Consider the following 20,669-nt stretch of genomic DNA (forward strand, 5'->3'; position numbering starts at 1 on the left):
TCAAAATATCTTCTTTTGTGTTCAACAGAAGAAAGAAACTCATACAGGTCTTGCCTCGTCATAAAAATGTCAAATTATCTGATATTTGAAGAGACTGATCAACTTTGACACACAGTCATAGGGTCCATTCTATGACTTCATTTTGTTGGTTGCACCACATGACTTTGGCAGACAAAAGTTTTTCAAATATTAGTAAGAAGTGAAGTAATTTTGTTTAAATATAATTTTATTATTTAAAAAATATTAAAATAAATAATAATAAAAGTTTGTGCTAAATACAGGGTTCACACAAGGTCCTTAAAATTCTTGAATTTAGCTTTTAGAAATGTAAGATCTGAAATATTCTGAAAATCACCTTGTTTTGGTAAAAAATGCTTACAATTGTTTAAATTTAAAACGAATTAGGGATATGACTCTTTATAATTGAGTCTCTATAACAGTTGATGGTAGCTATTGACTTCTACAGTATGTAAAATCACTACGGAAGTCAATGGCTACTGTCAGCTGTTTGGTTACCAACCAATATCTTCTTTTGTGTTCAGAAGATGAAAGAAACTCATACAGGTTTGGAACACGTGGAGGGGGAGTGAATGATTTTCATTCTGGAAGTGAACTAATCCTTTAATATGATCACGAACCATAAATTTGGGATCAGTCGCCATTTATGTATGAATTTACGTATTTATTTGATAGGATTACTTCCCATACAATTGCAATCACTCCATTACATATTTACATATTTATAACATATGGTAAGTGATCCTATTTAGACCACCCAATCTAAGTTTTCTTTTTAATGCCTAATCATATATATATATATATATATATATATGATTAGGCATTAAAAAGAAATTATAGGTATAAGGAATACATTTCAATCACTTCCCATTTATTACTTTATTTATTAGGATTACTTATACATTTGTGATCACGTCCTATTTATTTACTTATTAAAATTCTTTAAATGTTTTGTTAAGTGATCCTATTAAGCCTACCCAAATCTAAGTGTTATAGTTATCTTAATATTGAATTCAATATTTAATAAATGTTAATCTCTAATCTAGACTCTTAAATTTTGTCATGAACGAAAAAGATTAATTAGCCTATTTTAGTTGCAAACATAAAAAGTCCTGAAAACGTTTTCCGTTTAACCCCATGTGTATTTCAAATACTTCATGTCCACTTCACATTGATTGGATTAAATAAGCCCTTCAATTATGATTTATTTTTGATTAATCCGACTAACCAATAATAAAAAAAAAACTGCTGATCAGATTGGATTCCAGTTTTAGTATTTGGCATTTTTCAGCAAATCTTCATGGTTGTCTCTCTAACCAGGTCTCTCTCACCAGCTCATGACATAAAGCCTCTGCACGAATTCTTTTAAGACTGATGAACTGCAGATGTAGAAGTGTTATCATACCGTACGTATGGAACGTTTGCACACATCTGGATTAACAGCAGATAACTGAAACATCTAACATGTGATATATTATGTGGAATGAGAGTGGTTTATGTGAAGAGTTGCATGGAATGTTTACCTCCTGACTGTATATGTCACTTCTGAAGTGAAGTATTAGATCCTGGCTGCGTCCCGATTCATATACTTGCAGTACACACTAGAATTGTGTTCTGGTGGCTAGGAAAGTACGTATATACTGTACTTCTAAGTATGCAGTAACATTTTTATGTGCATTTTGGCACATAACACATTCATACAATAGTGTCTGGATACTTGATACTTATGTTGCATATAAATGTGCATTTATTAGGCTTATAATTTCATATTATTTCACTTATGTGCTAGTTTCAGCTTTTCTTAGCTGTTTTTCTACAGCTGAAAAAGAGGTTGTGGGACCAAAATGATCTAAAATAATATACCAAAATATTACATAATAAAATTCCTATTACTTGTTTCACTTCTGTTTCAGTTTTTATAACCATTTCTTACTATGTGTTTGTTGTAGAATACGATAGGGGATATATTCACACGTTATAGAAACGAAAATGATGGTGTATAAAATTGATTTTAAGATAAAAAATTTGACGACAAAGGATTAACTTGACGGAGCTCAAACTCAAAAAAAAAAAAAAACAGGGTAGTTTAAACCCTGTATGAAAGGGGGCAGTTCCTAATAAATCGTCACCTTGGAATTATAAGGTTCTGTCCGCATTCTGAGCAGTTTTGAGATATTGAGCATCAAAGTGTTTGCACTCCATATAGTGAAATGGGATATGGGGAACATCTCTTTCATACATCAGTCCCAAAATGTACACAACTTAAAAAAAAAAAAAAACTTCACATAATGTAAATAAGTTGTCACAGAATAAGAATATGTGAATAACTCAATGTTGATAAAAATGGCAGCTAGAACCTTATAATTCCAAGGAGACGAAATGTCCTGTGAGTTTGTGGGATTGATGGGAGTCTGGCAGTTATGTGTGGGTTAGCAGAAGAGAATTTGCATATCAGTACTTGAGTATTTGCATATTTACAAGTTAGTAGCAAGGTACAATAATAAACATAGAAACACAACATTACGATGTGCAAAATAATTGAAATGACAAATTCAGTGCCTGTTTTTTTAAATAAAATTTTATTTGCCAAAGTTTCAATCTAATGACCCATTAAAGAGGTCAAATTAAAGTTGACATGTTAAATTTGATCATTCATTTACAGATTTGCAGCCCTGTGTTATTTCTAGTAATGTAAAGGAATCAGACTGTTGCAGCTGTTCTTGTTATGATGAATTAATGACATTCATTTGCCAGCACTGCCGGTTTAATGTAAATATTATGTTTAAAGAGTTTCTTCACCATATTTGGTTTAGTAATCTAATGACCTCAGCGACAGCCTTATGATAGTTTAAGCAATGTTTACTAACACAAGCAAATCGGTGCTAGTTTAATGCTCCTGGGATGATGGTAAACATCCTGCTCAGCTGTATTTGTGCATGTTGTGGTGACATTGCTATTTCGATATTAGGTGTGTAATAAGATTGATGCTCTCCTCTGAGTCCTCTTTGTTCAAAGTTGCATCAAAGCTAAAGAGATTAATGAATTTGTGAAACTGATGCTGACGGCATGACATTTATGTTAAGAGTGAACAGCAAACCATACTTTCACTTCAGAATTAACTTAGCAGCCTGCCATAATTCAGCCATCTGTTTTTTTTTTTTAGGTTTAGAAAAGCCAAGGAAAAGTATAAAATCTATAAATCTATAAATTATTTATTTTCCTACGTATGCCAAGTAGAGTTAATCGGGTAAAAAAACAACAATCAAACAAAAAAATCATCTTAGAAAACAAACAAAAATCATCTTAGAAAATCAGGGATTTTTTAAAAGTGTGAATATGAGATGATGATGATTAATTATTATTCTTATTTCTTTGTCATGCAATTTTATTTATATACATCCACAACATGCTGCTGTGAGCATGTAAGAAATATTGCTGCTGCACATATAACACATATGAATAACCCCCATATATCGTACATGAATCACCTCGTAGCAGATCTATACAGGTGGAGCTGGGGAAGGAGGAGGGTTTCTGAAGCAAGCTGCAATTGCTACTGCCAGCACTAATCGCATTTGAAAGTTGAGCAGCGAGCTCATTGGCTACCGATACAGAAGAGAACCAGTCAGCTGTGCCATGTGATGATGTCATTAGGCCAGATTGAGTTAGACCTATCGGACTGCGCCATCTAGAGTTTCATGCCAGAACTCTGTATTTCAACCACACATTCCTAATATTTGAAGGAAGGTTATGCAGTGACTGTGTTCTTCCACAACCAGGCACTGCACAATATTTTGCAATCTTTAACAGCATGTTTATCGCTTGGTTGCTCGATCTGAATCAGTGGGCGGGGCTACAGAATTAGGCGGTGATCTTCTTCTGTGGAGGCGGAGTTTAACCTATCTATTATGTCATAGGTGGCACATTCCAGGATCTGGCTTTCGCTGGGCCTGCTGTCAATAAAAGCTTTTATTTCAGTAACAACGACGTTTTCAGTTCTGAAACACACAGGACATTCTTTTAGCACGATGATCTCTTATATATCAAAAATTTCTGAATTCACAACCCCTTTAATGCATAAAATTAATTTTTCTTTAATATATTACATTACATTTTTCTGTAATATATATATATGACCCTTGACCAGAAAACCAGTCATAAGTAGCACGGGTATATTTGTAGCAATAGCCAAAAATACATTGTATGGGTCAAAATGAGGTTTTGTGGTCCAAGGTCACATATTATATAGTTAATTAATTAATTAATTAATGTATTTAATATAACAAATCTAATAAGCTAATTGGGTAAAAATTTAATTAATTCCTAAAATTATTGATTTATATAATTGAGAAATATTACGGAAATTTGTTTGGTCACAAAGAGTGGCAACCCTGATAATTGCAACAATACTGGAAACACAATTTGATGTTTGTGATCATGATCAAGATCATGGCTGTGTTGTGAAAATCTTACACTAGTCTTTCTCATATAACACAACAGGCTTGATTTGACTGGCGGTTGTCGTAGAGGTTAAAACAGTCCGCTGTAGAGCAGTCGCATCCAAGGAGCGTTTTCTTCTGTTATAGATGCTGCTGACTTTCCTCTTGAAATACTTTCCTGAGCAAACATACAGCACCGGATTGAGGCAGCTGTTTGAGAATGCAAGGTACACAGAAAACTGGCTTCCGATGTTTAGAAAGTGAGACCACTCATTCTCATCCAAAACCTTTAGATCACAGAGTAAGTCTAGCAAAGTCACGAAGTGAAACGGACCCCAGCAGATGAGGAAGAGCAGGGTGACGGCGCACACCAGGGCCGTAGCCTTCTTGTCGTTTCTGTCCTCACAATAACCGATGTGTCTCCGTCGCTTCAAAGCCCGGATGATATTGACGCAGCAGAACGTGATGACCAGGATCGGCAGAGCAAAGCCCACCAGGTTCAACTGCAGAAGATGAGCGAGTCTCCAACTTGTGTTGGGATAATCCAGGTGGCATTCGACGGCTCGGTGACCTGGAATATCTTTCAGTTTTCGTATGCAGGCTGTCGAAGCTCCCATTCCCACACCGAACAGCCAAAGAACGACACAAATGAATTTGGCGTAGCATTTCCGACGAAGCCACATGGCCTTCATGGTCAAGGCGAGTGCGAGGTAGCGGTCCACGTTCACCATCACTAGCATGTAGATGCTGGTGTACATGTTGACGTTGATGGAGAGGTTGACCACCTTGCACATGATCTCTCCGTAAGACCACATGAAATAGTTCAGGATGTTCATGGCCCAAAACGGCAGACAGACTAGTAGGAGGAGGTCAGCCAGCACCAGATTACCAAGATAGATCTCAGGCACGGACCAGCGGCTTCCCTGGAACAGAAACACTAGCAGTACGAAAAAATTTCCCACAATTCCTGTCAAGCACACTGTGAAGATGTACGGTGGAATGATGGAGTAGACTAGATCCCACTCTGTTGAGTTGAAAAAATCCAGGTATGCTGGGGTGACGAATGCATTTGGAGGCTGAAGCGTCGCCAAGGACTCAAGCTCTTCTGGCTGCATCCTAGAAGATAAAAAAACAAATTACTAAAATAATTAAAACTGAAATAAAAGTGAATAAAAAAACTATATAGGCTTTCAAAAACGAATAAAAATTACAAAAACACAACAAAACTTAAATTTTAAATTACAATGAAAACAGAAAATATAAAAACTAATTAAAATTTTTAATACAAATTACAATAGTATATCAGTGATCATAAACTTTCTGAACTGACATCCGAAATTTGGTGTCTCATCTATTCCAGAGTGACACTAAAAATTATTTAACTTTACAATGTGTGAATGCGATTGCATTAGATATAAAATATCAAAATGGAAATGTATTAAGTTTATAATAATTTAAATTTGGGAACCGCTGTTTTAGAACTTTAGTTTGTGTAACTATTTAAAAAAAATGTAGCCTACTTCTGCTGATGTACATTTGTTCAGATTTGGGGTCTAATCCAAAAATACTTCAAAAAAAAAAAAAAAAAGGACTCTTAGCTTTATAACGTGTCATTTATTGAAGGGATTTTTTGTCATCCAATCCACTTTGATCTAAAATATTTTCTTGAAGTCACCCGAGATAAAAATTATTATTTAAATTATTAAACAACACATATGCATGCTCATGATTCCCTGATGTTGGTTAATCGCCCCATGACATACAGGTAAACAAATAAAACATGTAATATTTTTTATTAACAGTTTTATTTTGAATGTTTTTATTTTAAAATTAATTTTGATTTGACATTTTTCTGATTTAATCAATTACTAGCTTTTCATCAGCTCATGATTCCCAATTTGGGGGAATTTAACTTGACATTATTGTAAAAAAAATGCACAAACAATTTAGAAGCAAAACATTTAATAAAAAAAGGTTTGTTCGGTTTGAAATGGTAAAGAAATAGATCTAGTGTTGAAAATGAAAACACAATTAATTGTGTCTATACCTGATCTAATGCAATGATGAAATTGTGACTGAAGCATCCAAAATACTTCTTGAAGCCACTTTGAATCATATATCGTATATACTTACCTTACGTTTTCTGTGTTTTTCTGGTGGACTGATATTCCTGGCTTTCTCCTCACCTCACAATCTTCCTGTTCTTGCAGAAGGAGCGTTCAGTAAGAGACAGAGAACAGCTCAGTCTTTACAGCCTCATTCCTCCAGAGCCATTGAGCGGCTGCTGAGCCTGAATCTGTTTATACTCAGACTTTCTCTTCCCTCCACTGAAGAGAGACAGATGAAGACTTCAGAGTAATGCAAACATAATGTCTGTGTGCCAAAATCTGATGCGCTGCTGGACTTATTTGCTTGTTTCCTTCATAGAAAGTATCATAAAATAATACTAATAGTACATTTAATACTAAAAATGGCAGTGAAGCAGTGTGACATTTTTGTCTTCTGTATTTATTATACATGCGGTTTTTATGAGCTCATATAACTAGATACAAATGTTTGTCAAGACAAACTTTGGTATTGGCTTGACAAAGCCTGAAAGTTTTAAGTTTGAAGGTTTTTTAGTTTGAAGTATTTTGAAGTTTGAAGGGTTTGAAGGCCATACAGTCTATCAGAAAAAAACAAACAAACAACAAAAAAAACATTGATATTCTGGATGGTTGCAAAACGATTGCTATGCAGGTGGATAATAGATTATATATTGATAAAAACAGATATGGATTGAGAGACAGACAGTCAGAAAGATTATATAATGGCAAAGATAGATAGATAGATAGATAGATAGATGTAAAAGGTTTCAGCTATATAACATACACTTGTAATGCAGCATATCTACCGCAGAGGGCGATCTGAGTCAACCGCTTCTGCAGACACTGTATGACTGTAACTGTCAGATAAGTTCTGTATTCACAAAAACTTAGTTGTGATGCTCTGGCAGAATAACTAATACTAGTAACATTATCACAACTAGTCTTCACTTGATATTTTGAGGAGTAATATTTTTTATATTTAATATGGAATGCATTTATGAAATGTCAGTAGTGATTATTTACCTTGGATGTTAGCCGTGCAGTTCTGTTGACAACATGAGATCAGATTCTGTATACTTTGCAGAGCTGTTAAACCAGTGTTATTTTAGTACAGTTGAGATACTATCACAGCTTTTATTAATATTTTAGTTTTGTTTTTATTTAACAAACATATTTTATACTTTTTTTAATGTTTTAATTTCTTTTTTAATATTTTAGTCATTTTGTTTTGTGTTTTTGTCATTTTTAGTAGTTTTTTTAAATTTTTATTTTATTTTTTTAAATTCAGTTTTAGTTTTTGTTGATCAAGTTAAACTAAATTAGAAATGTTGCCTTGGCAACTAGCTGAAATAAAAAGTTTAAACTTTTTTTGTTTGTTTTGTTAAATAAAAATAAAAAAATTGTTTAAGGTCACCAATGGGGTGATTACTTTTTGTTATGTTTCTTCAATTCTCTGAATATATTGTATTTTGTATATATATAATAACCAACATATCTGGATTAAAGACTTAAATCTGAACATAAGTGACCTTGCTTAAGTTTACAGAACCTCATGGCTCATTACTAAAAGTGGAACTGTACATTTCTGAGAGTAAAACTCATTTCTAACTGATAGTTCACTCAACCCCTTACCTAGGGTGACCATATGTGCAGTTTTTCCCGGACACGTCCAAGTCAGGATTTGTATATTGCACCTCAGACAGGTAAAAAATACCGCTGAAAATAAAATCCACGGGGTTAAAGTGTTGCATGCAAATGTTTGAAGCGCTGGCGATGCAGCCAAGAGATGTTATTTTTAAAGAAGGAGGTTTTGTTTTACAGACTATGATGAATTTATACCACTAATATATGCTTTAGTTGAGGGAATGCTGTCAGATTACAGTACAGCCACCCATCCGCAATCATGAAGGTCCCACCACTCTGTGTTACCAACCGCAGTCCTCTGAAAAACATGTCTGGCCATTGAGAGATCGCTGGAAAAACACTATTTAGGAGGTTGTTATTCATAGACACACAAAGAGGAACGAGTGAAGAGTCATTACTGGAAAGTCTGTTCTTTAAAAACCAACTAGTCATTTTCTTACACCGGAAACAAACAGACACAGTCTGCAGAAATCCCCGTCTGTCCGTCTCTGTCTGATATTTAACATGCATTACACAGACACAAAGTGCCATGATATTGCCATGTTTTTTGAACAAGTACCACAGTAGTGTCATTGTATTCTCTGCAATATTTTGTAAGGATAAATATATGTTTACATTTATTTAGCACACACTTTTATCCAAAATGACAAAGAAACATCTGTGCAACCTTGAGTTTTAAGTATAAATGTGATGTTTAATGTAATTGTACTTAATTTGGGATACTGAAGTTAACTCAAATTAAAACCATTTGTGCTACTTAAAATTAAAAATTTAAATAAAAGTTAATAAAACCATAAAAAAATAATAATAAATTGGCAAAAGCACAAAACTAAATGACTAAAACTTTAACTTAAAATGAAAACGTAAAATATAAAAATACAAAACTAATTCAAAATATTAATAAAAACTATATATAATAGTTTCACAGTGATACTAAAATAACACTGATTTGACTGTATTTTACTATTATTCCATTAATATCAGAGATATACAAAAACTTTCTTTACCAAAAAAACACCACAGACATTTCTGATTTTTGGCATCTCAAAACATAAAATGAAAATGTACATTTTTATTTACAACATTTCAAAATCACATCAAAATGACATATTAAACAAACAAAATAATATTAAACATATTAATTAACATATTAAACATACAAATAAATGATAACTTTAATGTGTAACTATGGACATTTTATACATAATGGCCTTAATATTTTGTGATGGTCTTTAAATTTGATGTAGGATTTACGCAAACAATTTTCACTCGATATGTGCTAGTAAATTTGACATAATTATGAAGAAACGGAAAATAACATTGAATTTAATGTGAAATAGAAAGACTGAAATAGCATTTTACAGCATAGTACATCAAACAAACATTATAAATTATCATTTTAATTTGTGCCTATGGACATTTAATACATAATGTTCTTAATATGTTGTGAAGGTCTTTAAGGTTGAGGAGAGCTGTGATCTTGTAGAACCGCTTGTCGAATCATTTTTATTCTCCTTAAGCTGCTTCATCAGCTCTATGACTTTCTTCCTGAAGTTCTTGCCCACGATCACGTAGAGTATCGGGTTCAACACGCTGTTGCTCAAAGCCAAGTAGGTGAATATCTGATTGGAGACGTCCAGACTGGATGAAAAGTCACATCCGCCGAAGACACCGAAGCGCATCAGGATATCCATGAGGGTCACGAGGTGGAACGGCACCCAACACAAGAGAAACACCATCAGCACCACCAGCACCAGGACAGTGGCTTTCCTTTCAGTGTTTTCCGCATTGAAGCGGTCGATGACCTGCTTGCGCAGAGCTCGGATGATCTTCAGAGTGCAGTAGGAGATCACCAAAAATGGGACGATGAAGCCTAGCAAGATGAGAAGAATGTCGCAAGCGAGGCCAATGTTGGGGTTCGGATAGTTCAGAATACAAGCCGTGATGTTCAGCTCCGGGATGAATTGAGTATCCCGGAAATGAAGCGTTGGGTAGTTGAGGATTAATCCGAAAAACCAGACGGCGATGCAGTTGAGCTTGGCGTACCGCGGTCGTCTCATTCTACCACGCGACAAAGCGTGGACGAGTGCGACATAGCGGTCGCCGCTAATCAACACTAGTAAGTAAATACTGCAAAGCATGCTCATTTTGATGCCTGTGTTGACTAGTCGGCACATGAGCGAGCCGAATCGCCAGTTAAACCCATCTGCAATGTTGATGGCCCAGAACGGCAAACACGAGACCAACAGGAGGTCGGCAGCCGCCAGATTCCCCAAGTAGATTTCCGCCACCGTACACGCTTTCTTATGCAGGCCGAAGACCAGCAGGACAAAGACGTTTCCCAGGATTCCCAGCACACAGATGATGAACATGTAAGCAGGCTGCATGATGTACAACCAGTCCCACACTTCCCAATGCGGACACTGGGTGTCGTTGGTGAGGTTGTTCCTGGAGACGGCCGTAGGGATTGTGGAAAGGATGGATGATGTTGTTACTTGTATGTCGTTCTCCATGTTTCTGTGGAGAGATGTTCAGTGTCAGTTTTTACTTTTAATCGTTTTAAAGGAAGTCTCTTCTGCTGCCCAAGGCTGCATTTATTTGATCAAAAATACATTAAAAACAGTAATATTGTGAAATATTATTATAATTTAAAATAATTGTTTTCTATTGTATTATATGTTAAAATGTAATTTATTTCTGTGATACGCAGCTGTATTTTCAGCATCATTACTCCAGTCTTCAGTGTCACATGATCTTCAGAAATCATTCTAATATGCTGATTTGCTGCTCGAGAAACATTTCTGATTATTATTAGTGTTGAAAACAGTTGTTCTGCTTCATATTTTTGTGGAAACAGTCATGCATGTTGTTTTTCAGGATTCTTTGATGAATAGAAAGTTCAAAAGAATATTTTGCAACTTTAAGTGTCGTCACTTTGAATACCTATTAGCAGTGTTCGGGGTAATTTTGTTAGCCCCAACTTTTGAATGGTAATGTATCACGGTTTCCACAAAAATATTAGGCAGCATGACTGTTTTCAACATTGATAATAATCAGAAATGTTACACCAAATACACAAAATAATGATCTTTAAAAAAGCATCATATGACCCCTTTAAAAGGTTTAGACTAGTCTTAGAAGTTAGTCATCAATTTTTGGTTTCTTTAAGACTGGTCTGTTTTTTTTTTTTATTCAGTTACATAAACTTAGATTAGTCTAAACTGAATCCCAAAAATAAGACTTATTGCCCTTTGGCTAACTGCTAGTTGGTCAGACTAGTTCTCAAGACTGTCTTAGAGGCTAAGTTTATGCAGCTGGCCCCAGCACTAAGTCTTATTTTTGTCTGTTTATCTCAGGATGTGAATTATGGGACTGTCTGAAACTACTAATTAATGTGTGAACTAATACACTAGCATGCAGAAGTTTGGGGTCAGTAAGGTTTTTAATGTTTTTGAAAGAAGTCTCTTCTGCTCGCCACGGCTGCATTTATTTGCTCAAAAATACCGTAAAAACAGTGAAATATTATTACAATTTAAAATAACTGTTTTCTATGTGAATATATTATAAAATGTAATTTATTTCTGTGATGCGCAGCTGAATTTTCAGCATCATTACTCCAGTCTTCAGTGTCACATGATCTTCAGAAATCATTCTAATATGCTAATTTGCTGCTCAAGAAACATTTCTGATTATTAGCAATGTTGAAAACAGTCGTGCTGCACAATATTTTTGTGGAAACCGTGATACATTTTATTTTTCAGGATTCTTTGATGAATAGAAAGTTCAAAAGAACAGCGTTTATGTGACATAGAAATCTTTTGTAACGTTATAAATGTCTTTACTGACACTTTTGATCAACTTAATCCAAGCTTTTCTGTTGTTTTTGTGCATTTTATTTTGTAATGCTGTAATGCATTTAATGCATTAATTTAATGCATTTTAATTTAAAACTTTGAAATATTTGTTGTAGATTATTTTTAATATTTTTGCCATTTAAAAATGTTTTATACTACAAAAACTATAAAAATACTTTAAATAAAATAAACATTTAATTGAAATAAAATAAAACTAAAATCTTAAACTTATTTTAGCTAGTTGCCAAGGCAACATTTCTCATTTTTGTTTAGTTTAGGTACTAAAATAACTTGAACTAATAAATAAAAATTAAGAAATACTATGTACAAAAAAAAAAAACAAATAAAAACTTTTGATCAATTTCATGCATTTTTTTTTTTTTGTGGAAAAAACAAATACATTACTAGTTAGTCAGCGTGCATATGTAAAATTTAAATTGACAGTCAGAAACACAAGTTGTGTTCACTAATGAGGTAACCATAGCAACAGTCAGCCGCTTTAGTACTTTACCTTGGGATTGTTAGTAAAACATATATACCATCACTATTTATCGCTTTATTGTTGATTTGCATAATGCAAATATATCACAAAAAGCATTTGAAAAGTGAAGAAGAAACATGATTCAATATTAACAGCTGACACTTTTTTTTCTTTTCAGGCATTCAGACCAATCAATAATAAATACAGATTAACCTGACAATAATGTACATTTTGATTAATACGTTTAGAAAAATCTGCCAAATATGTAATGCAGTTTTAAACAGAATTAAAAATGCTAAAACTTCTCTTGCTTTTGCTTGTCTCTTCAGCTTTACTTTTTCTTTTTTCCCCTGTTCTTCTACTTCAGTAGAAACAGAACATGTTGTTTCAGGACATTCCTTTGAGCCAATATGTTGTAATAGTTTTTTGGCTCTTTATCATTTGAGCAAATCAAAATTAAATCACAAGAATTTAAGCTCTCCAGCGCAGTGGACACATCTGATCCTCACAGTAGGTAAATCCAGTTAAAATGACCCGTCGTTTGACAGACATCTACACATGGTTTTGTCATTGAAACAGTGCTGTACGTACCTCACTCCTCCAAAAAGCGAATCCAGATGTGTGTTTCTCCCGCAGATGTGCCGCTTTCCTGTTTGCCGTGCTTTAGTGAGCACACGGCATGGCCTGACTCTTAAAAGAATGGATCCACGTTACTCTGATGTCAGACCTGGTCCCCACCCTCCGGCTTTTCCCTCATGTTTTTACTGGAAAACCCAGAAACAGCCGTCTGGAGTCGAACAAATACACAACACAGCATATTTCCCTTTATTGGTCAAGATACAGACAGAGACAGAGTCTAGGGGTGTCTGTGACCCCTCAAGTCTTTCTTTAATGGGTTTTAATCTCGCTTGGCAGTTTATTTGTCAGTTTTAATGCTCTGAATCAGAGAAATAAAGTCATGACCTCGTAAAAGTGTGTTTATAAATCCACCAACATCCCAGCTGCTGCTGACATCATTATGGGGGTGAAAATAGAAAATTGAGAATTTTTCGAGTGATGAATCTGTGCCAGAAACCAATCTGCTGTTTTTGCATTTGCATTTGATATTTTACACTTGCTGTTTAAAACTGAGGCATCTCTTTAGGCTCAGGGACTCTTTTTGAAGTTTATTGACAGATTATTGGAGTAAGTTTTACAATACAATACCATTTCAGTCTTTCTTCTTCACAATTTTATGTTTAATATAATGTTACTTGCTGTTTCTTTGTAACTAATTGTGAGATTTACTAGCAATTTCTGAGTAAAAAAAAAATCCAAAAGCATAGCAACACACTGGCAACCACCCACAACCTCCTGAACACCATGTAAAAATGTAGTTTCTTCATTTTCCTTTTAATAACAGACATGCACAATAAAGCTGATTATCTTACCAGCTATCAGAGAATGTTCTCATGTTCTGACAAGGTTTTCTCAAAATTTAGAATAACATTCATCAAGTAATGTTAACAGAATGTTCATTTAAAGTTATCTGGTCTTTAAGAATGTTCTCAAAACATTAGCAGAAAAACATTATCTAAACGTCATTCTGGAAACGTTCTAACGTATTTAAAATGTTGTCAAAAGTAACATTCTCATAACGTTTGCAAAATGATAAAATGGAATGTTCACTTAACGTTCACCGAGAAAAAAACTTTTTAAAAACATTTAAAAACTGGACGTTCTGAGAACATTCAGAAATATCGTTATTTGTAACCTAACGGTAATGTTAGCAAAATGTTCTCAGAACATATTTTCGTTAGCTGGGTGGTTCTTTAAATCTATTCCTCTGTAAAACATCTGAATCAATGATTAACAATCCTATGAAACAACTGTCTAAAAGGTTTAATAAAATCATAATATGGTTGGTTGCTGAGGTGTTCTGAACTTTATTGTCTTCAAAATGAAACCTCAGCTCTGATGGGAAAGAGTTTCAGTGTTTGCTTTGTGTGGGGCTCTGAAACATTCAATGTTTATTTGAATCAATTCCACTGTCATTTCCATTTAAAAATCACAATGGAGGCAAGGAGACACCACAAAACCATTATTGAGCTGTTAGTTTACGGACCTCAAGATTAAACTCACTTCTCAAAAGTGTCTCATAGGCCCTAATGAGAGCGCCATTTAGCACTTACCGAACACTTACTGTACACTAGTGGTTTTATTGCTCTGTTGAGAATATGCAGCTGTCAGACGTTACTAATGCAAGTCACACTAATGCTAATGGATCTCTGATAGTGGTTCAGTAACTATGCTTTCTGAAGTAATTACATTTCGTTTGCTATGTTCGGAAAGGAATACTAGCATACTGCATACATAGTGTGTACTATAATTTTAACAGAACGCATTACGCAGTGATACGCATTTTAAACAGTAGTATGCTGCGCTGTTGTCAGGTGAGGACATCCATTTGGCATAAAAACAGAAGTTTGGCATTTTTAATCCAATTTTGAACAAAAATGTCTTAGCTTTTGGCAGTTTGATCAAATAGTAAGTCAAGAAGTAGATATTAGGGGGGGGGGGGAATGATATTATGATCTATTGATGATATTTTTTGTCACGCAGGAAATAGGTCAAGTTTAGTGCATTGCATTTTAGGAGATTTTGCTGCATAATATTTCTGTGTAAAATATGCAATATTTTATTTTTCAGTATTCTTTGATGAACAGAAAGTTCAAAAGAACAGGATTATTCAAAATCTTTTGTAACTTTAAAAATGTCTTTACTGTCACTTCTCTTTCAATCACTTTAATGGATCCTTGCTAAATAAAAGTATATTAATTTCCACAAAAATGTGCTCTGAGACAACTGTTTGCAACACTGATAACAAACCAGAAATGTTTCTTGAGCAGCAAATCAGCATATTATACTGATTTCTGAAGATCATGTGACACTGAAGACTGGAGTAAATGACAGTTTAACAGATTTTCACAGAAAACAGTTCTTTTAAATTGTAATAATATTTCACAATTTTTTTCTGTTTTTGCTGTATTTTTTGGTGAGAAGAAGAAACATCTTAAATTAAAAAAAAAAAATCTTAATAATTCCAAACTTCTGACCAGTAGTTTCGGTCATCCAAGTATGCCATGCATGCAAAAATAGCATGTTTTGGATGCATATTCTATATTGCAGAAATCTGAATGGTGCTTGTGTCAATTTTTTTCCCGAAAATAGGACAATGTCTCGGTGAAATTATGTGGTTCAGTGGATTCAGTTCTGGGATGTAGATTCAACACTGTTCCCTTGGGAAAGACACTTAGTCAAATAGAAATGCAGTTCAAAACCAATTTTTCTTAAATAGCATGTTTTGGATGCATATTCTATACTGCAGGAATCTGAATGGTGCTTGTGTCAATTTTTTTCCCGAAAATAGGACAATGTCTGGGTGAAATGATGTGGTTCAGTGGATTCAGTTCTGGGATGTAGATTCAACACTGTTCCCTTGGGAAAGACACTTAGTCAAATAGAAATGCAGTTCAAAACCAATTTTTCTTGCAAAGTCTGATTAATTTATGAGTCAAGACTTTGATCACAGAAATAAATTACAGTTTAACAGATTTTCACAGAAAACAGTTCTTTTAAATTGTAATAATATTTCACAATTTTTTTCTGTTTTTACTGTATTTTTTGGTGAGAAGAAGAAACATCTTAAATTAAAAAAAAAAAAATCTTAATAATTCCAAACTTCTGACCAGTAGTTTCGGTCATCCAAGTATGCCATGCATGCAAAAATAGCATGTTTTGGATGCATATTCTATACTGCAGGAATCTGAATGGTGCTTGTGTCAATTTTTTTCCCGAAAATAGGACAATGTCTGGGTGAAATGATGTGGTTCAGTGGATTCAGTTCTGGGATGTAGATTCAACACTGTTCCCTTGGGAAAGACACTTAGTCAAATAGAAATGCAGTTCAAAACCAATTTTTCTTGCAAAGTCTGATTAATTTATGAGTCAAGAAAGGATGTTCAATGAGAGAAAAATGCAGGTCCAGGCTTGATTATCCATTGGGAATTGGTTGGATCATGAAAAGGGCTGTTACTTACTAGAATGGAGTCAGATGGAAGATCATTTTTAAAGATGGGGCAAGTTTAGCATGAAACAGTGATCAGCTAAAACATGTTTGGCAATTTTTCCTGCAATACCGTCATCATGATGTTAGTGGAAAAGGAAAGCGAGTTACTGCATTTTGATTGAAAGATTATGAAGGCAATGCAGTCGTTCTGAGCAGCATGTGTAAAGAAGGTAAATGCAACCGGTATTTAAACTCCAGATTTCATTCTTTGTTTTGTTTGAGATCACTGCAATATATTGAGCCAATATTAATGACATTCTCAGGATTGTAAGAGACGCGTGCTTTCATCAAAAGCAATATGTGAAGAGAGTCCAGAAAATACTGGACATGTTTGGCAACTTGAGCAGATGGAAATGATTTAGAGAGTTTGAAATCATATTTTCAAGCACAGATCACAGTTGCTGAAGTGCTTTGGTTTGCTAATAAACACAATGACTGACCGCAGTCAGCATGTTGTGTAAATGTTTATATGAGTTAGCATGTTAAAATGACAAAATTCTGTTATGTCAGATGGAAATTCTGAGATGTTTTGTTCATAAGTAAACATCCTATTGGATGGACTGATGGGTCACTTTCACTGCTCAGACCGTGGACACTTCACACATACCAAATGTGTTAACACATGAAGAGGATAAAAATTGTTTCTAAACTATATCACCATTCTCCAGTTGGTTGATTACACTAAAACTTGTGAACTTTCTGTATTACAAGTTTTCTGAAATGTAACATTGGATAAAGTCTAAAAGTTCAAAATTCTTGTTTGATTTTGATTTTGTTGACGTACTAGAGTTAAAGGCTTTTACAGAGCGGATTTTGAATTTCTCTTTTTATCACTCCATAAATCAGAAAATAAATACTGTCAACAGACAGAAAGAAGTGCTATGTTTTTAGGAATGAAATGTTGTATAAAACCAGGCGAATGATATATGAATAAACCCCTCAGTAAAAACCTTCATAGAAGTAAAACTGTAAGTTTTGTGTGGAAGTGCTGCTGAAGCGGAGATGAAAACTAAAAACATATGCTGTAATAGAAATCTACAGCTGTAAATAGAGAAAGTGCAATGAAATAAATACTTAAATGTGTATGTTGCATATTTTCTTTCCACTAGTCTGAAACATGTTATAAAAAGCCAAATTAAACAGTGTGTCACGAATACGGTCCATTGAACTTCCGTCTGCTTGCCACCAGAGGTCACCCTTCCATTACATTGACTCTCGCACTACACAAACTGTTGCATGTCATCCCGGACTACATATCCCATCATCCATTGCACTGATTGCACACAGCTTTAACCAATCACACATTCACTATATAACACTCACTCAAACAGCCATTCACTGCCGAGTATTGTTTAGTGCCTATCACTCACCTAGCGATAGCTACTCTACGGTGCCATTTCTAGTTTTCCTTGTTTAGTCTTAGTCTTGCCTTGCCTTGCCTGTTTTCTCGTGTTCTGATTCCTGCCTGTGTTTCTCGGATTGCCCTTTTGTCTCGCCGTTCGGACTCTGTTTGCTCCTGCCTGGACTATTGCTCGTGTTATTGGATTTCCCCTCTTGTCAAGCCCTCTGGATAACGTTTGCTGCCGACTGACTCACGCCCGTTTTGGATTACTCTTCGTCTTGCCCTCATATACCTGTTTGCCATTGTCTGAACCTTGCCTGTTTTATGACCACGCCTTTAAATAAAAGCTTTGCAGATGGATCCGCACGTCTCTCGTCTCGTTCGCCCCATTACACAGTGCATGAAAAAATGTTTTTGCCTGTAGTATCCTACCTGTAATGTTTCAATTTACATTCAGTTTACATGTATAGCTGATCAGAGTTGCACAAAGCAGTTTAATTGTAAGAAATGCTCTCAAGATAAATAATGCTTAATATATAGTTCATTTTTGTTTTAGTGCATTAGGTTTTGTTGACTGCTGCTTTTGTTTGTTCTTGCATGAATACGTTCAGTTCAGAAAGTCACAGACCCTGTGAGGAAATAATGAGATGAAAAGGCCAGACAATTAAAAGCTTCAGGACGTTTTTTGGCTGAATTACAACTTCTGGACCAAAAAATACAAAAATAAGCATCTAGGAGTAAAAATAAATCAATAAGGCCAGCACTGTCAATATTCTTCCCAACTTGCTTGATATTTTATTTTCATTTGATTTAGGATGCAGAATTGAAAGCAGTCATGATTATTTGTTCTATTCGGTCGATATACATAAATCAAGACAAATAAAACGTGACTTGTTTGGGGCAAACAAGGGAAGATAACACACAATTATCTATTGTTGTTATATTAGAGTCCCTAGGCGAGTTGTGATGAACCCATGTGCAGTTTTATTATATCCCAAAAGTGAGCAAATAAACACAGACATGACTTGGCAAAACAAGAACATAGACATGGACACAACTCACCAACAGTCGTTATAAACAACAAAACTAGACAAAAGACAACATGAGGGGTATTAATAACGTCTCAGGTTACTTATGTAACCATGGCTCCCTGAGTAGGGAACGAGACACTGCGTCCTCTAGGGGTCACTATGGGGAACACCTCGTCGTGACCCGTGTCTGAAGCATACACTGAAAAAACACCAACTCGTTGGCCGGCGACAGCCATGACGTCACTACCGGTGCGACTATAGTATAAATAGGCGCCGGGAGCACACATCATTCACTTCTTCGTCTGAAGCTTGCATCCGCAGCATGGCAAGAAACCTAGAGGACGCAGTGTCTCGTTCCCTACTCAGGGAACCATGGTTACATAAGTAACCTGAGACGTTCCCTTTCATGGGAACTTCGAACTGCGTCCTCTAGGGGTCGCTATGGAGAATGGTATACCCACGCCACCATGCTGAGGGGAGTGCATGCCAGAACCATGGCGAGCACTAAGTACCAACTCTACCATATTGCTATGGGAGTTGCCCCATGACGGCTGTCAGTGACATTATTCCCTACGGCCAAAGGCCTAGGCTACATACCGCAGTTCGAAGTTCCCATGAAAGGGAACACCTGTGAACAATCAAGACAATGACCCAATCACAACACAGACCAAATGACCAAATCAACCAATAAGAACAAGACACATAAGGGCAAGTGAAACACATGACAGGAACCATAACTATGAAAACGACAAAATAAAAGACATGAAGACATGAACATCAACCAAAACCCAAAACCAACCGTGACAATTGTGCAGATTTATGATGTGTTTGTATTTCTCAGAACAGAATGGAATATTTTAATGTGCTGGTTTGGTGTCTGGGTTTCTTCATTAGTATATTTTTAACGTGTGGTTTTGAAATGGTCTCGAGCTGTGGAAAGTTTTAGGGCACATCACAGCTTTCAAAACACGTCACGTCAACACATTAGACATCCACACTTACACTAACATGAAAGCAAGTCAACCAGGGTTAGTATCCTTAACTAAAACAACAACAACAACAAAACATTTTCATTACTTGAAAAAACAAAATAAATAATTAAATAAAATTATGAAATAAAATATTTAAAAAAACATGTTTTTTACCTAGATTCCAAGTCAACATTTTTTCAATTTTGTTAAACTGACATACTAAAATAATTAAAAGTAAATTAACTATGAACTAAAACCTAATAAAACTATTTAAAAACGAATAAACATGATAGAAACACTCAACAAAACTACCAAAACTTTAACAACAATTAAAATGATAAAATAAAAAAATAAAATAACCATTGAAAAATACTTGAAAAAAAATAAAGATAAATAAACAAAACAAAATAAAAAACATGTTTTTTTTACCTAGTTGCCAAGTCAACATTTTTCAATTTTGTTAAATTGAACTACTAAAATAATTACAAGTAAATTAACTAAAAACTAAAACCTAATAAAAAATATAAAAAAATTAATAAACATGATAGAAACACTCAACAAAACTACCAAAACTTTAACAACAAGTAAAATGAAAAAAGAAAATATAAAAATAACCATTGAAAAATACTTGAAAAAAATGTAAATAAAAAAAAATAAATGTATTTAAAAATATATATATATATATATTTTTTTT

General features: G+C 34.6%; 2 protein-coding genes across 3 annotated transcripts; both read right to left on the reverse strand.

The window, feature by feature from the left end:
• Positions 1–3,937: 3,937 nt before the first annotated feature.
• Positions 3,938–6,717, reverse strand: LOC107678731 (B1 bradykinin receptor-like). Of its 2 annotated transcripts, XM_016474109.1 has the most exons (4): positions 6,591–6,717; positions 4,792–5,573; positions 4,492–4,635; positions 3,938–4,016 (listed from the first exon to the last, which is right to left on the reverse strand). In XM_016474109.1, exons 2-3 carry the CDS (start codon positions 5,570–5,572, stop codon positions 4,493–4,495), a joined length of 924 nt encoding a protein of 307 aa, XP_016329595.1. In that variant the 5' UTR covers position 5,573; positions 6,591–6,717; the 3' UTR covers positions 3,938–4,016; position 4,492. The 2 variants fall into 2 exon arrangements, with proteins under 2 accessions (XP_016329595.1, XP_016329594.1); XM_016474108.1 differs by having other exon boundaries at positions 4,492–5,573.
• Positions 6,718–9,424: 2,707 nt separating this feature from the next.
• LOC107678732 (B2 bradykinin receptor-like) lies at positions 9,425–13,180 on the reverse strand. The gene is made up of 2 exons (XM_016474110.1): positions 13,115–13,180; positions 9,425–10,705 (listed from the first exon to the last, which is right to left on the reverse strand). The coding sequence occupies exon 2, from the start codon at positions 10,699–10,701 to the stop codon at positions 9,625–9,627; it is 1,077 nt and encodes a 358-aa protein (XP_016329596.1). The 5' UTR covers positions 10,702–10,705; positions 13,115–13,180; the 3' UTR covers positions 9,425–9,624.
• Between the last annotated feature and the right edge of the window lie 7,489 nt (positions 13,181–20,669).

This window comes from Sinocyclocheilus anshuiensis, unplaced genomic scaffold (assembly GCF_001515605.1).
Source record: "Sinocyclocheilus anshuiensis isolate Anshui unplaced genomic scaffold, SAMN03320099.WGS_v1.1 scaffold208, whole genome shotgun sequence".
Taxonomy (NCBI): domain Eukaryota; kingdom Metazoa; phylum Chordata; class Actinopteri; order Cypriniformes; family Cyprinidae; genus Sinocyclocheilus; species Sinocyclocheilus anshuiensis.

What these genes read in the sequence shown, in the direction of transcription:
- LOC107678731 (XM_016474108.1), bottom strand. Translation starts at nt 5,572, where the DNA reads ATGCAGCCAGAAGAGCTTGAGTCCTTGGCGACGCTTCAGCCTCCAAAT.
- LOC107678732 (XM_016474110.1), bottom strand. Translation starts at nt 10,701, where the DNA reads ATGGAGAACGACATACAAGTAACAACATCATCCATCCTTTCCACAATC.